The sequence below is a fragment of the Dicentrarchus labrax genome, unplaced genomic scaffold (genome assembly GCF_905237075.1).
Source record: "Dicentrarchus labrax unplaced genomic scaffold, dlabrax2021, whole genome shotgun sequence".
Classification (NCBI taxonomy): Eukaryota; Metazoa; Chordata; class Actinopteri; family Moronidae; genus Dicentrarchus; species Dicentrarchus labrax.
This window is the reverse complement of record NW_026136720.1, coordinates 17998321-18016569: the sequence shown is the minus strand read 5'-3', so window position 1 is coordinate 18016569 and position 18249 is coordinate 17998321. Positions and strand designations below refer to the sequence as shown.

General features: G+C 40.4%; 1 protein-coding gene across 4 annotated transcripts in view; it reads right to left on the bottom strand.

Annotated features, from left to right (window-relative positions):
• Positions 1-4063: 4063 nt before the first annotated feature.
• tmem117 (transmembrane protein 117) overlaps positions 4064-18249 on the bottom strand; it is a 43666-nt gene continuing 29480 nt past the window's right edge. For all 4 annotated transcript variants that reach the window (XM_051382409.1, XM_051382412.1, XM_051382410.1 and 1 more), the window contains exons 4-8: positions 17781-17880; positions 13816-13913; positions 11471-11630; positions 8289-8418; positions 4064-7268 (exon numbers count right to left, since the gene is read on the bottom strand). In XM_051382409.1, coding sequence (XP_051238369.1) covers positions 6607-7268; positions 8289-8418; positions 11471-11630; positions 13816-13913; positions 17781-17880 — 1150 coding nt within the window. In that variant the 3' untranslated portion in view covers positions 4064-6606. The remainder of the gene's footprint in view (positions 7269-8288; positions 8419-11470; positions 11631-13815; positions 13914-17780; positions 17881-18249) is intronic.

The following is an 18249-nucleotide window of genomic DNA, read 5'->3' as shown; positions in this document are numbered from 1 at the left end:
TATCAGGACTCCAAACTCATCCCTGAGTTGAATGATAGGGCAGGGGACATGGGCAGTGGACAGTGGGCAGTTCGCAGTGGCTGCTCGTAGGTTGGCAAGGGCACCATCTGGCCTGCTTTGGTCCAGTGGCTTCTAGCTGGTGGTGGCATGAAGCCAGTGGGCACCTGAGTAGTGGTGGCACAGCAGGGCAGACTGGTCCTCCAGCTGGCTCCTAAATGTTCAATTTTCCATGGCAGTGCTGAACCCTCTGCAACAGATGCCTGGACCCACAGGGAGTCCACTTCACTGCCTGTCCTATATTCACCGTTAATGACCACACATATCATTGTGATTGTGGCTGGTGAAGCAAGGCAACAGAGAAAAGTCAGTTTTACTTCAGTACAGAGTTTAAATTGATAAAAATGCATCAGTGTGCAATATTCTGTGCTGCATGACAGTTCTTTCATTACGTTTTCAGTGATCTTCCATTCTTCAAATGGCTCTAATTGGTGTGCAGAATTCACTGCATTGCTAAAGAGGTCTCTGTGGAGAAAAATGCTGTCAAAGTAGAGAACAGGAGCATGGAATTAATCAAATTCATATGTGTGTTTTGACTTGGTAGGTACAATCTATGCAGTAAGTGTAGTGTAAAGCATTTTCTTGTAGGATTACCTCGCATCACTGCAGCGTAAACTCTATCTGTTTGTCAGTTTACAGAAATGTGCAGGATTGACTGAATGCACAAGCATATAGAGCCTCAGCCAAAACAAGAAGAGAACTCACTTTGAATTGCCATATTTGTCTGTATGAAAACAAATACATAGACAAGTACAAATGCTCTACAATCCCACGGTGCCTTTGGATTTGTTTTCCAGATTTAACTGTGGCTGCAGCTGAAGCTGAAATAATCGGGATAGCCACCATTCATCAAGAACTGATTCACTCTGATTACATTTCTCTACAAATTTAACCATTTGCCAAATGTTTTCATTAGTTCTTTCCAAATGTAACACATTACAAATCAAACTGTTCTGCTGCTGTAGCTGTATCCTGATGTAATGTCAAGAAACTAAATTATATGTTGGTAGTGATATGTTATGTGACTGCATATCCTGTAAACAATACCTACAGCCTCACAGAGCTGCTAGAATTGGTCTAGACTTTTAAGCAGCCAGTATGCTTCTTCACAGTGCTTAATGAATGCTCGAATAGCTTCGGAAACAAGCCTTCAAGCTACCTTTTAGATGTCGGGTCTGTGTCTGACCTTGACTCTATCAAATATTTCCTCTCTCTATGATGGCCGGCTTTCCACCTTCCAGTGTCGCCCTCTGGAACAACTATTAACACTTGATTTTTGATGTGGTTGAGCATACCCCCGACCCTTAGACGTATTTCCCTTTATAGCATAATTGGAGAAATACATTATTTAAGAGAGTTTTTAAAAGAAAGCCATTGTTTTTGTGGATGAATTTGAAGTAATGCAAACCACATTTTAGGATTAAATGCACGGAAACAAACAAAACATTAGTTTTCTGAGGAAGGCAGTGAGATGCAGATAGATAAAAGCTCTAGAAAAAGCTAGTAAGTGGACCTTGAGTTAAGATTTTTGTCAAACTACATTTTTGTTTTGTTTCCAAAATATCTGACAATGCGAAAAATGTGGCTCTTTATTGCTTCAACTTCCTCTAACAAGAAAAATGTAAAAAAAAGTAGTTGGATTGTTTCCACAAAGGCCTTCAGCAGTGCAAACCTTAGTCTAAATATTCACCAAAGAATTCTTCATTTAAAAAACAGATCCCCTTTCTCCGACAGAGAAACAGTAAGTAAGACATCATTATCACAAACCCATGTCTGGGGATTTGGATGTGTTGAGAGTTTTATCAGAGCTGCATGTTCCTCTGTAGGGTATCAGAAACCTGGAAGGAATTGATGATGAATTCTGTTTCCCTTGTGGCCACTGGGGACAGAAACCATCTCCGGCTCTGTAAAAGGACAGAGGGTAGAACCTGCTAGCTGACTGAGACTGACTGCACTGATAAATTTCACAGGGTCTCCCAGAGTCACGGAGCTGTCAGCACAGAGTGATGGGCCATGCCAGGACATGATACACTGATCTAATTGGAGGATAGCTCAGAGACAGTAGAGGAGATTCCAGTTGATCTGTAGCTGTAGCGATCCTCCTCTGGGGGATTTTTCTGGTTTATATTTAGCTATAGATACAACACTAGCAGTTCAATTTTTTCGTGTCATTTCTGATTTATTGCTAGAAGATATGTGACCAGAGCAAATAGTAAATAATGTGAAATGTTTAAAAAAATGCCTCCAGAAAGTTCCAAAGGCATGAAAAAAGGAAGCTTCTTCAAAATTTGATTAGAAGCAGAAGGCGATCAATTGCGAATGCTACCAACACAAATGCATCCACTACATTGAAGAAGCAGTCAATACACTGGTAACACAACATGGGCATCAGGTTCCAACACCCCACAAACATTTTTGAAACCCCGGTTTTGATGTGTTCTCTCAATTACTGCATGGTCCTCCAAAAATCAATATCTCATTTCTCAGCTCAATGGCAGGCTTGGAAGAGGCCTCAGTCAAACAGCTAATACTCCCCGGCAATGAGACAAACAACAAGCAACAGTAAGTCCTAGGTGATAGTACAGATACTTGGTTTTCACACTGTAGGTATTTTTTCATACTAAGCATTAAAAGCACCTAACTGATGTTCTTATTAGGGATAATTTACAGCGAGTGGTGAGGCAGGGTTCAGTGTTGTGGATGCAATTACACTTCACAGAATACATGGCTACTGATGATGAACTGCTGCAGAGATTAAACCTGTGGTATCACGGTCACAGGTTAGTCCTTTTAACTGCTGCTCCATCAACAGTCTTTCATAGCGCCCCCTCCTCTGTACGTCCCCCTAAATCACTGGTGTTCAACCTTTTGGGCTTCAACCCTTAAAAAAAAAGTCTCTTCTTACCTTAGATTATTTCATTTGAGTTCTAAAATGGTAAATCTGTGAGTTTTTCTCAAGGAAACAGGTCCACAGCGAAGCTAGCAGGTTTGTGAGGCTGTACATAGACACAGCCGTGCATTTGAAAAAATGCTAACATCAGCATGCTAACATGCTTAGTTTAGCATGCTGAGCAGGTATGTTTACCATGTTCATCATCTTTGTTTAGTACATTAACATGCTAACATTTGCTAATCTGCACTGCATACAAAGTAGCACTGAGGTTTGTTTGTGTAGGGATAGGTGGGCCTGGGTGGCACCCAGTATAGTACAAATTCAATGGCGATTAAGCTAGATGTTTGATCCTTTGTGCCTTGTTTAACTGAAAACCACAAATGTCAGCCTCGAGGTGCTGCTAGAGGAAAAGTTGGGATCACCAAAAACATAATTCATCCTTCAGGGAATGTGAATGTCTGTATAAAATGTGGATGACTTTGCCATCCCTAGAGCTTTGCCTCTTACATGGCTAAAACACAGAAATTAGAAGAAAAAAATATTAATTATAATAAATAATAAATTAAAAATAAATTTATATTAATAATAACAATTTTCCTGATTTCCTATTTTAATCATCATCTCACGACCGGTCAGATTTATCTTCCGACCCCATGGAGAGGTTCCAACCATGGTTTGGGAACCACTGCCTTAAACCAATTCAGCCTGTGATCGGTTCACTTTTCCTTCCACCGACGTTTTCAATCTAATCTATAACTCATTTACACATACACACGTCCTGTAAACAAATCCTTTGGGGGAAACACAACAAATTCAAATTGTTTCCCTCTGGCATAAATCAAACAGTGGACAGGCCCAGCGCAGACTCCGACTAATCTGAGCCAGGTGTCATGTGTATGCAGACTACATATCCAAGTGTCCTTGTGAAGATAGTATCATTATTTATCATATCGGCCATATTAATTGGGTCAGCAGCTGCAAGAAGTTTGACCTGTGCTGTTATTTGGCAATGATTTTCCAAGCATATAGAAAACAAACTATTCTCACTGAGAATTACACAACCTTCAAAAATACTGTAATATTACTGAATCTCACAAAGTGGTCAAAACTAAATAGAGTATATAACAAATGTATTAATTTATTGGTAACACAAGGCTCAACAGACGTACAGTACACTGAGCAAACACTGAAAGGAGATTTTCTCTGCTTTAAAAAACAAAAACAAAAAAAAGCACAAACACACAGGAAAGGTCTGAACACAATTCAATGAAAATAGAATGAACAACAAAGAGGAAACCCTCACTTTTGACCAAAACACAATACGTTACAAACATATTAGACCCCCTTCAAGTCCAAAGAGGTTCTGCCCTTTGGTGAAACACTAATATCTAATGTGTTCATAGCGCTGTAATGTATAAAAGGATAATTACAGAACCAAGAGCTGCAAACCAATTATGCTAAATAAACTGACCTCTTCACAGAATGGCCTTTGTCAAAAACAAGTGTAGCAGCAAACACCTACGCACTTCACAAGCCTCCATTGCACACAGGAATACACACACACACACACACACACACACACACACTCACACACACACACATAGAGACAGACTCTCACACACAACATGCACTATTAAGTATAAAACATTCTTTACAGACAAATATGTACACATCTGTCGCCATAGTGTACACACACACACACAAGCACACACATTCACAGGGAATTGCTGTAAGGTGCCTGGAGTGTCACCGGAAGAATTATTAACTGTTTTATGTAATCAATTAATAAATTAAAACAAAAGAAAATCTATTATAAATTTATATCATTAAAGTTACATTTAAATGGTTATTAATTAAAAATAAATAGATAAATACATTTGACAATAATTCTGCTTCCTTTGTCATTTATAGACAGAATACGGAAAATAAATAACTGGCTAAAATAATCTTCTAGATTGATCTTCTAAGCATTATTTTACTTTAGTATGTAAATATATAAATGCCAGCAAATTTAATAGAATTATTTAAAATAGCTTTTTAAAAAATTAATCCATTTATTAATTGATTATAGTTGAACATTGCAACTATTCTGGTGGGACACCCCAGGCTACATTACTTTGAACGCAAATAATGTTGAACAAAATTCTGTCAGGACTGAGGTGTTGGGGAGCAAAATATGTAGTTGTTTTTGATAGACCCTAGTTTTCCAGGATATTATAGCACATTACACTCCATTATAATGCAGAGTGATGCAAGAGCACATAATATTCCACTTTGTCTATCATGAATATATCTCTTTTAAATAAGCATATCATCTGATGCAGCAATATTCAAATTTCAGAATTATTATTTGGTATCTTTGGTGATAATTCTATGCAAAGTGGAATGTGACAAACTTATATTAAACAACAGTTAGTAATGCAGTAATAACTGAGTTAGTATTTCAGTTAGTAGACCAAAAACTCCAAATATATGTATTTTAAAAGAGACTGTCAAGCACAGGAAAATATGTAAAAAGGCAGCCAACACTTTCAAAAGCCAGTGTAAAGATAAATGCTGCAGGCTGTTTTTTTTTTTTTTTTTTTTACAGTAGGATAAAGTTTCAAATAAATAATTAATTTCTCATGCATTTACCATGATGGCAAAACTGCTTCTAAAATGTTTAAGGTTTATCTAGACATAAAGAAGCCCTGAGCTTTGGAGCAGAAGCCTCCCTTGCACTTCAATGGCATGTTTATGCCAAGGGCAAAACCACCTTTCTGACTCTGTTGGTATTCAGTCCAGGTGCAGCAGCCACATAAGCAATCATGAGGTGGCTTGTTGGTTTGCTTTTTGATCTGATTGCATTTATTCTCTCTGCTACTAATATCAAGTGAAAGGATATGAAAACGTCACTGATGGTACACTGATGTTCATGTCTTTTCAATGAGACTGAGACGGTTAAAATTGAGTAAGACAGACGTGAGAGACCGACATGAGTATAAATTAAAATGATAAAGTCTGAGGATCAAATGAGGTAACAATTGTCCGTATAATATGAAAGCATGTATAAGACATTAATATAGCAGACTGTAACTAGGACATCTTCCATTTTGTTGCCTATAGTAGTATAGACTGTCAGTATATGTTTCTGTCTGTATCTGAACATATGAAATATCAAGGCACTAGTGTAGCTGTAACACTGGTGTGATACAATAAAATCCACCTGACTGCAGTGTCACGACTGTAGAAATACTCCTCTGATATATAGGCACCAAAATAGTTTACCATGCCAAATTGAGTTATGAAAATGCAAAATCCAAGCGAGCACCATGTCAATTAAAAGTTTGCATTCTGTTTTAAAAGATGCGTTAGTTATCAGAATTGGTGCAGTTTTTTGAGGCTTTTAAAAAGATTGTTTTGAAAACAATGAATTGCTTTACAAAAATATATTCAAACAAATGCAACTGCAATAGCCGTCAGGACTGGCTTGGTGTTCATCTGACGTCACCTTGTCCTTTTCTTGAATCTCGTGAACAGTTGTGTTCAATGTCTGTTGCAGCTTGGTCCTGTCCCGAAGAACAGCAACAATTTGAGATCTTGACGATCTACATCTCGAGTTCTCATTTTCAATCTGTCCGCAGTTACATAGCTCAGAGTTTCAGAGGTTCATAAGGTCATGGGGAGAGCTTGTGGACATCAAAAGAGACCGCCGGTTCCTCCTGTTCCGCATTGTCAATCACAATGCTCGGATGTGTCTCTTGGGTCTCCATGGAAATAGTAGAGTTCGTAGAGGGCGTCGCCCCAAAGTGTGGGCCGTCCACCGAAAGCAGCATGGGTGTCCCCGATTGTTTGAGACTCTCGCTCATGGTCACAGGAGTCTCCTCCGGCGTCACGCCCATCTCCTTGCTGTACTCCGACGGCGACTTCCTCTTGATCCTTTCATATGTCTTGTCTTGGTTTTCCGTGAAGGTCTCGCTGTCCTGAAATCTCCCGAACAGCCAGATGAAGAACCCAAAGAGGACAAACGCCGCCAGGCTCGGGATGAAGGCCAGGCACTTCACGTCCAGGCTGGCTCCTACGTAGCGGCTGTGGAGGAACATGTCCCGCTCCACGTAGGTTGAGTTGGTGTTGGGGTCGATGTTGGTGGAGCGCCACTTGTAGGTGAGGGTGCTGTGGTTGAAGTTAATGAGGGTTTCTGGCTCCTCCACTGTGTAGATCTTCTCACCGGGCCCGACGTACTGACCATACTCGTAGGGCTTGTAGAAGATCTGGTTCTTCCACATGTTGAGGTCCAAAATCAGCACGATTAAAATTATACCGTAGTTGAACCACTTACCTGTAACGAGACACGTGACTTGTGTTAGATTAAAAACAAGGGTATGTTTGACAGATAAGCAAGGAATAAACATGCATGCACTGTACAGATCATTTAACGGACAAGCAGATTGATGCACATCACAAGTCTACTCCAAACAAAATTTAGAGGGCAGTGTTCGACAGACAGATACGCTGTCACGTTCATTTATCAGGAATCCTTCCCCTTTTGCATATAGCTTGCGCATTGAGACAGATAGATCCATTTGCAGGTCCACTAGTATCTTCTAACGAGATCAGTACATTACCACGAGACACTCATCTCCCCAGGTTGACTGATAGCAGGCAGATGTCTCCCCGGGTATACGTGACACCTCTTCCCAATCCTACCCCCAACGAGATATGCTGTTAATAAGCTTTTAGTTAAACCAATCACGTCGCGCCGGAGCCATTTCCATAATGTTTAATGGATATGCAATGCATTAGGGTTAACAACCTTTTGCAAGTCACTGAGCGTTTGAACAGCAACATTTAGCACAGGAACATTGGTTTTGCCTTCTCTTTAAGGTTGTGAGTTGCCGTGTGCACGAGGTGGAACAAAATGGAGAAACCGGGAGGACGGTTTCAAATGGGAAATATAGTCGCTCACTGAGAACATTAAGACGCGTAGATGTGAAAGATGATGAGAGATGTGTCTCGCACGACAGGGAGGAACGAAAAGAACAGGAAATGCAGTTGCACCGGTGGAGCCACCTGCGTGCCAAATCAGCTACACATGTATAATAAATGGTTGCTGCGGTTTAACCATCAAAGTGTTTCCCCACACGGAGGAAAATGGAAAAGTAGAACAGGGAGAGTATGTTTAATATTCACAATACAATTCATAAATAGGCCAAAGTTTCTTTCTGCCATTCAATCAGTTTATAAATATGGGTGTTAATTTACTTTGTTAACAGCTAGGGAAAGGTAGAGTTGCTCCTCGTGAAACTATGAGATGGCCCTGTTCTTTGTATGCAGCAGCTGTGCCTGTGTCTGCCTGTACCTGTGATATGAATGTGGTACTCCTCTTTAAAGATACTCTTGCAGACAGGAAGCTTGACCTTCACATGCGTTGTTGACATTCCTGGTAGATTCATATCCAGGTCACCCATGAAGTGAGGGAACTCCCAGTCCTGAAAAACACACACACACACACACACACACACACACACACACACACACACACACACACACACACACACACACACACACACACACACACACACACACACACACACACACACAAAGAGTAATATGAATTTAGATTGCGACTAATTTAGCCTGAGCTGTTGAAAACTGAACACATTTACATAACCGCATCTGCGTGACAAATGTCAGCAATGTTATCGTGCTTTACTGGATGTTGAATACTTCACTGAACTTTCTCATATTAGCTGATGTTGAGTCTCTGTGGAGTCTCTTCATACACTGACTGGAGGTCAAACATGGTGCCAGCCACTGTAGACTACGCTGTGTGTTTACAGGCTTGTGGAGTGTACTAATGTGCACAGGGATTTATACACGTCAAAACACATCAACAGGCACCCCAAACTGACATTTAGAAGCTGCCCATGCCCTGTGGTGTCACTTAGCTCTTTTTGCTAGTATGTGGTCATATTTGGTGGCAAGTGGCTTTTACAGAAAAGCAGTCGCTGCTCTTGATGAGACACACAAGCAAAACATTAAAGACATTAAATTGAAGAAATACATTTTTACATGTGGCAATGTATCTCCAAAACATCAACTTTTTATGGGAAATGTTTTTTTTTCAGTAAATCCAATATAATTTGAAATGGCTTATTTTATTAACCCTTCATATTATTTGCAACTTGTTTGAGGCCTGTAACTGAGGTAGATAAATAAAGGAGTAACTATGTAACATCTGATACTGGAGATCGCTCTTTAAATAACAAAACTAAATGTCTATTATTGGACATAAATGTCATAATGGCTTTATTTTACATTAAATACATACATTTCTGCTTTCTTAAATACATATATTTTTGATGTACTCAAAAATTTCCTCATACACCTGTAATTAGTTACTTAACATTATGAAAGCATGTAATTAAAATGGGAAACACAAATCACACTGTGAAGAAAATGTAAATGTTTTGAAAAGCATTGCTTTTGACTTAATCATCTTGTAAATTAGCTTTTGTCATCTCTATTACAGAGCAGAAAAAAAAAAGACAACCATAATTTCAGCATTTTAATTTTTAGATTAGCTATATATCCCCTCGGTTCCCGCTATTTGCGTCTTGCTGCATCACATTACCACATATCTGCATTCACTATATCCTCATGTGATCCAGAGTCTCCCATGCCAATATCTATGAACAGCATAACAGCTTGGTGATGGCCCCCTGGATATTAATTAAATCCTCCACTCCCTTCCATAGCGGCAGTATCTGTTGCTATAGCACTAACAGGCACGGCATTTAAGCCATGCACCTCCCACCCACAAAATAATGAGTCTCTACGACATAAGAGGAGTAAACCGGCCGGGATTATCAGCATATCATCCGCATATGTAAATGTAAATGTATACAGTATATACATATACACAAAGGACATAGATATCTGACATTCAGCTGGTAACACGCAGCTTGAAGGAAAATCCAGACAGTCATTAATTGGGGCATTAATTAGTCTGAGAACAACAACACCCATCTTTTCTCATGGAGGCGAGAGATTAACTATGGCACCCTGTGCTCCAAGATGGAGGTGGATGAAGCTGCTGGGAGGGCCATCGTGGATGAGTTTTTATTGACTGGTGGAACGTAGCGGTGGCGGCGGTGGCGGCCGGTGCTTGGGCCATGTAACGGTGCAGGCTAACTCAAGTCATAAATAACTGTAGTAAACGTGCTTGATGTACACTGTGCAGAAAATGAGAAGGGCCCGTCGTAAACAAATCCATGCGAGTGTGGAATAATATACCGCCAAGTTTAAAGGGAGAGAGAGAGAGTCGCGGTCGCTGGTTTGGGGAGTTAAATGGAGATGTCAAAATAGGGAGCGTTATCCTTCATGTCACATTAGGGCTGGGGCTTTTTTCGTGGAAGCTGAAAAAGCTGGCCTAAGCAGCATCTTTGTGAGGAAACGCTTGCATACTATAGGCTGAGCTGTTTCTGTATACATTCACAATCACAATAATTGGGTAAATGAATGACAAAAGCACCACAGTGTGAAGTAATTACTGGCTAGAGCAGCCAGAAGCCCTCCTTAAAATAATAGTTTTTCTCAATAAATAAGTCTAGAAATCACTTTTAGTGGTACAGTTCTAATACATATTACCACGGGAATTATAATGCTGTCCTTGCCAGGTTTTCTGTGGAGTGGTGTATTTGTAACACTAGATGTTCTCCTGTGCAACTGAGCTCTAAGCAATTAGCATAATCAACAGAGAAGAAACGTATATTTAGGAGATACCAAATATTAGTCTTGCAACGTGTTTCTCTAATACCAACCGGCGAGGCCTGGTGAAATATGTTCATTAAGCATTTGGATGAGCCGTGTTGAATTAGGCTCGCAGTCAAACCACATACACGATTGGCCTGTGGTTCTGGCTCCTGGCTAGTGGTGTACAATATAAATAAATAAATAAATAAATAAATAAAAGCCTTCTCCCACTCTCTTTTTCCTCAATACGCAGTTATGTGAGTTTTTTTTTTGTTTAGCCGGGACAAACACATTTGCATATTCATGAGCCATTGACACAGCCTTTATTGATGTACACTCTCCTGTGGGAGAGAGGACATTGGGTGGGAAAGAAAGAGGGGGAGAAAGAGAAAGTGAGAAAAACTCCAATCTTGTGAGTCATCATTAAAGAAAATAAACTAGGCTCACAGGGGAGTAGGGCAGAAAAGGGTGAGTTCATGGCTGAGGTCTAGGAAAGAGGAATGGAGGGACTGAAAGAGAAGAGATGTAAAAGGAGTAAACAACCGTTTGTATATCTATGTATTTGTCATTGTATGTGCATGTGTTTGTGTCCATGCCAACTGAGAGTGATCAAACACCGCTCTCGCTGCTCTGTGCCGCAGTGCCCCATTGATGAATAGGGGGGGGGGGGGGGGGGGGGGGGGGGGGAGTTGGCAAGATGGGTAGCAGAGTAAGCCAAGAGACGTCCCAGCTCCCTTTCTTTCTTTCTCTTTTTTTTTTTTAATTGGCCACAGGGGATCGGTCTACCTGCATGACAATGAGAAGGTCGAAGACCAAAATGAAGGAGGCCAGGAAGGCTCTGGAGACCTCGTCGCTGGGCAGGAAGCCTCGGTTCAAGTTGTCCCAGCTGATCCAGTCGGTGCTGATGACCAGAACCACCACCGACGTCAGAGAGATGAGCACTGTCCTGCAGGAGGAGAGGAGAGAAGAGAGGAGGGAATTAGGAAGGAGAGGAAAAGGAAGAAAACGAGAGGAAGGAACAAAAGAATAAGAAAGAAGAGGAAAGCACAGGAGGAAAAGGAAGAACAGGAGAGGGGAGAAGGAAGAGCGGAGACAAGTGGACAGCACGGAAAGAAGGAATTATAAAGGAGAGAAAAAGGAAAGGTAGATGAGCAGAAACAGTTAAGGAAGAAAAGGGAAGGAGGAAAGTATATAAGGAGGGGAGAAAAGGAAAGGAGAGGAAAGAAGGAAAATGAAGGCTAGGCGAGGGAGTGAGAAGAGAAGTAGAAAATCCAGGACGAAAAATAAATGAAAGGAAAGAAGAGAAGGGGGGAAGAGGAGAGGAGGAGAGGGGGAGGAAAAAAAGGAAGGATGGGAGGGAAAGGAGGGAAGGAAAAAGGAGAGGAGAAATGGAAAGGAAGCAAAGAAGAGGAGGAAAGGGAAGGGAAATAAACGTAGAGAGGCATGGAGAGGAGGGAAGAAAAGAGGAAGAGAGGAGAGGATAGGACAGGAAAAAGGAGAAGGAAAATATAGGAGAAAAAAATTAAGAATGACACACATTAAAAAGACCTTGGGAAAAAAAAACCATTCAAATGTAATTTCAAAATTTCGAATTACACAAGGTGCAAAGTTTACATTGTTGGATCTTGGAAGACAAATGACTCCACTTCCTCTCCCACGTCAAATGCAAGAAAAAATAAATCAAATACTATTCAGTTTCTCTTTTCATGGACTCAATAATGTATTGAACAACAGTTTTAACTGGATTTGAAAAATGGCAACAGATAAAGCTTCCAGGGAGATGAATGTGTATAGGGGAAAAAAATGAGTGTGTTTATGGATGCAGAGACCATGCAATTCAAAACTCTACTGCACACATATTTCCATGTATTTACATATTTAACATGAGCCAAAGTATTTCGTTTACCTGCATGCAGTGATTGCTGTGTTTTTTCTGCGTTCTTTCACCCTCTCTGAATTGTGTTCATGTCACTTTGCTGTAATTCTGTATTCACTATTTACTGGTACATTTTCATAGACATATGAAGAGAGGCACAATGACAAAGGCTAGTATTATTCTATACTGTCTATTTTGTCTCAATGTCACCCAGTGATTACTGTGCTGTTGTGTGCATTCTTGCACCACACATCGGGTGGCTGCATTGCAGATAGTGAATGCCAGCTCATATCCCATTTCAGCTGTTAGGGAGATACATTTTGAGGCTTTTTATTATTCCACAGTGGGATTTCTTCTCCGCAGCATGGCCGACTTTTGGCACTGTCCTTTACAATTTGCCACGACCCCTCGGCGCATATTGACAAGATTTATCCAGCAACACATTTATCAATCATAATTTCAAGCTCTGAATTTCAAATGATGGCTCGTCAAATCCGGCATTGATTGTGACAGTGCGAGTCGGGCACCCATCAATAAAAAAAAGGGCTGCAGAAAAAGTCACAGAACAATTCATCTGCTTGCATTCTAATCGCAGGTGAAGAAAGCAGATGCTGAACACCATGGCTAAACTGTTTTGTTTTTTTTGTCCATGTCTTGAGCTCCTTGTGTACATATCAAACAGATGGCAAAGTGTTTCAACCATATCCTCTTCTTCATGTCTTCCACTTCTCACTATGACCCTAAAATGAACCGCGGAGAGGCGTTCGTATGTCATATTTGACTGACAGCACTGAGCCACGCTGTTGAATGAATACCGCTGGGACTGTGCACTGGTGGTGTAATCTGAAACGGGAAAGGTTCTACATGGTCGTCTAGTAATGGGCATATCAGACATGGTTTGCCGCATTTGTTTAGCAGTTATTTAGGGGTCACAGCTTGTGGTGCGAGAAGTAAAAGGAAGGGCCATGGTTTGCCCCGCGACCTTGCTGTGTCCATTGATTTTCACCCTGTTCTTCTAATTAAAGGTGCTGACACTGAGTGAGGGAAGATTAACATGGCTATTGACTGTGTGTATCCCTGCAAAGGGCTGGAGAGACCACATATGCATGCACACATACACACATCCACAGAGCCTTGTAGGAATAAATAATGCATTTGGTTAGCTAGTAGAGACATTTATATGAAATCTTAACATGCACATGCAAGGAAAGACACATATGGACTCCTCTCCTGTCATCTTAAGAAGAAATTATACCAGAAGAGAACGATCCTGTTGTTGCCTTGTTTCCAGAACCTTCTAGCTGCTTTGCCCCAGTCTGGGTAGTGCTGATCCTGGAGCATCATATCTGTCACCTACAGAAAGTAAAGTACAAATAAAATGATTCAATTACTTAAGATTGGATGTACAGAAGGTTAAGACAGTTTAGCTTAGCTAAGACTGAGACCAGGGGTTAAAGCCTGGCTATGCCTAAATTTAATCAAATGTGCCTTCTAGTTGTGGTTCTATGGAGGACTGAGGACTTTGGTTTTTGTATGAATTAAACAAACAAAATATAACCTGTACTGTTAAACATACACAAACTAATGCTAAGAAGAAGCTACATGAAACAGAGCTATAAACATGCATGAAGCTATTTATAATAATAAAGGTTTAATATGTAAGATTCTGAACACAACACAGTGTCCAACAATGTCCAAAGTCAAAGCAAACATTACTGCGAAGCTTGTAAAATATACTGTGATAATACAGGATATTGTGGTTTTATCTGACATTAGGTAGCTTGCTTGCTGACGAGGGCGAATTGCTAGTTAGCTAACATGGCAAAATACGGTATATATTCTATTCAATTCAATTCAATTCAATTCAATTCAATTCAATTCAATTCAATTTTATTTGTATAGCGCCAATTCATCACAGAAGTTATCTCAGGACAATTTTTCAAATAGAGCAGGTCTAGACCGAACTCCTTATGACATTATTTACCCAACAGTACCACCATGACCCAACAGTACCACCATGAGCAAACACTTGGCAACGGGGGCAAGGAAAAACTGCCTGTTAAAAGGCAGAAAGCTAGGACAGATCCTTTAGCTCTAGGTGGGTGGTCGTCTGCCTCGACCAGTTGGGGTAAGAGAGAGAGAGAGAGAGAGAGAGAGAGAGAGAGAGAGAGAGAGAGAGAGAGAGAGAGAGAGAAAAAACACTTTGTTGCCTAGCATTGCGGGGCGGCCAGCACCAGATAACATTAAATATACCATCTATCTGAATGGATATGTTAGTTTGTTAATTTTAGTTAATTTTTATTTAATAATGGTACAAAACAAACGATTGCTTTCTGCTAGCCAAGAGTGAAGCAAGGCAGGGCCATCCAGCTAGCCAGCTAGCTAAGCTGGGGTTGGCCGGCTGGCTTTAAAAACATTTTAAAGTTACATCTCGAAACGTTAAATTTAAATATGAATTAATTCTAACTGAACAACAGTTCTTTTGTGATTAAATACTGTTGAGTGTGTGGTTACCTTTAATAAATATTGGCTTGTTTCATTATTAATGTAATGGCTGTACCCGTCTTTCCACTGCCTAGACTTGGTGATAATGTTTTCACAGTGTCAAAGACAGATTTTCTTACATGGCTGCAGTTGTACCAGAGCAGTTTATTGCGCGAGTATAAAAATCCCCACTATATGCTTTGTGTGGAGCCGCTGCAGAGGCAAGGTCAATTTGTCAATAAAGTGCCTCACTGCAGATACTGTAGCTTTTACAAAAAGGATTTGAATCGGACAGTCTGCAAGTTGTTTCTGACTTTGCAGCATTGCAAAAACAGACACTTCCTGTTCATTCATCGAGTGAAGATGCACTGTAAATCTGCTCTGTAGTGGAGACACAGAGGTCATCTTCAAAGTGCCTTGTTGAATTAATTGAATGTAAAAAAACAAAAAACTTGCCAGTAATTTCTGGTATCAGCACTTTGCCTTGGTCTAACTTTCACACGCACATCTCTGTTCTCCCCGATTCACCTTCTCACTCGCCACTTCCCCCGTCTCCCTTCCGAACCACACTTCTACATTTCCCTTTCCCCTTCACCTCTGTTTCTTACTCCTTACCTCCCCTCCTCCTTCCCCTACCGTCTCTCCTTCCACCAGCTCTCTTTCTCTGCAGTATGTACTGTAGAATACTAATGTGACCGGTGAGGGAGCTTGTCAAGTTGTCTCAGCTGTGTGCATGCCGGTGTCAGAGCCCCACTCCTCCCACCACAGGTAGCCCACTCCCGCTGGAGCTCTCCTTCTCACTTTATGTTGACAAATGAACAGAGGTAGGTTTCTCCTCCAGCGTACTCTGTCCCTCCCTGTGCATTCATTGTTTCCTCTGACCCTTCTTAGATCAAACTGCATGTTACTCTAAGGATTTAGTAGCAGAATGAACTGGATCTGCACAGAGGGCTTTCAGTGTGTGCCTTATAACGGTTTAGAGAATCCATCTGACCTAGGAATTAGATAAGTGTGTGAGGAATGGCTATACCATGCATCTTCTATATGATTTTAATATACATAAATTAAGACTTGAAATCTGAAAACCTGGCTAAAAGTAGCCATGCTTGAGGCCCCACAAGAATGTAATGTTTATGACATAGAAGAAAAGAAACCCATTGATTCTATTTCTGTATGTTAACGACCGATAGGCCAAAGAATTTGCAGTTTGGCCTGAGCAGATGATGCCAGAGGACTGTCACTGTTACTAATTAATTAATTTGAAAGGGTCCACCCACTGATCTTTGGCCCTGAAAGGATAACTCTAATTTATCCTCTCAGACTTGGCCCTGCATCGTTAGACTTGGCTTAACTTTAATCAGCATAATGCCACAATCGCATCCTGTGTGATGGATCGATGTCAAGTCATGGGAACGATTTCCATGTTCATGACATGTGAACATCATCTCATCAGACCACTCAAAATGGTTGTATGACTGCAGCGTGGGTCGCGTGAGGGTTATATTCTATGCATAGACAATAAAGCAAAATTGGACTTCATTGCCTTGAAAATCTGGCTTTGGTTGATGTGAGGCATCCGTGTTTATTTTCCTATTCAGGCAGCTTCCTTATCATTAAGCATCAAATTAGATATATTGGAAGTTTTAGAAAAGGTCAGACTCAAACTTTGCAATGAATGTTGGGTCTGGATATCTGTCTTTTATCATATATTTGCTGTTTTAAATCATAATTTTGCCAATATTTCATTTATATAAATATCTGTTAATTCACTATCCATTGCCAAATTAGGTAACAATGGTGATTGAGCCTATGGCCCCCTGATGAAAGTATTGCAAAATGAAACAAGGGGGTGGGGAATGTGGGACAGGGGTGTAGGGTTGTCTCACTTTAGTGTGATCACTATCATTGTTTAGTTTTTTCACTGGGTTTATATTTATATACACAATATATTTTATAACAATAATGGAGATTTTGTTGAAAATCTCAATAAAAAAAATGTAAAGAAAGTATTGCAATATTTATGTATTTGCAGTGTTACGAACTTCACATTAAAAGCATTTAGCTGGCGAACACAAATTAACTTTTATTTTGAAGTAGGAAATGCAACGTGTTTGTCAGTGAGATTAGCACTGACTGCTATCTTTCATTAAAAATGGGTCAAGAAAACAAGACAACAGTCATTTTTTTGCATTTTTCAACATCGGATCAGCTCGAAACATTGCACGAAGTAATGGAACAAGAAGGAATAACCACAGTGAGCTGAAGAGAGTAAGATGAAGAGCTGCAGGCGACAGGCTGTACACCCACTTCTGAGCCAGGTTACCAGCTCCTTTCAGTTTCACTGAGCACTCATGCTGTGTGCTGTATAAAATCAGATCTCTTGCTCACAGAATAATGGAAAAAATAATGCTGGAGAAAACCAATTATTGCCCAACTTCTTCATTAAAAATGACGATAGTTTGTTTTGTTGGCCCCAGAATTCTGTGACCTGTAGTGTTAAACCACGTTTGCTGTTACCACCAGTAAGATTTTGACCTGTTGGCATTGTATGATAAAATCATTCATCTTCTGGGGATCATGAATGTCAGCAAACCTTGCATGGCTAAAAAGATTATTTTAATAATGCAGGATTGAAAAAATTTTAATTCCTGACCGCAGTGATGCAAAATTAAATCTTTCCTTTCATAAATTCCAAACTTATCTAATGTTTAGGATTCCTAAGAGCTGGAATCTCACCATCCAAGCCGTGACAAAGTCTCCCATCCACGTCCCCACTGCAGCAATCTTCATTAAGCTCTCATTCCTGATGCCCATGTACTCTGTCACCATGTGAGGCCTGCAAGGAAAGAAGACCGAGAGTTTAAAGGACATAAAAAATGTAGTATATGTTATGAGGGTAATAAAGGCAGGCGGAAAAGGAAGGTGGCAAGACGACTGACAAAAAGGGCCAACGGAGGGAGAGAGTCAGTGCAGGGCGAAAGAGAAAATGATCACTGACGCTAAGTATCATGATGCTAGTTGTCAGAGTCGATCAATATCAATTTAATCCTGTGAAAACAATGAGCGACGGCTCTACCTTGCATAAAGCCCTGAGAATTGTAAACAATTTACACCAGTGCAATGGAATTTAGTATCGCCGCTTTCATCTGGTCCTGTAGTGTTTGGCAAATTATCCACATGTTTGGTAAATTTGTCTCGTGTCTAG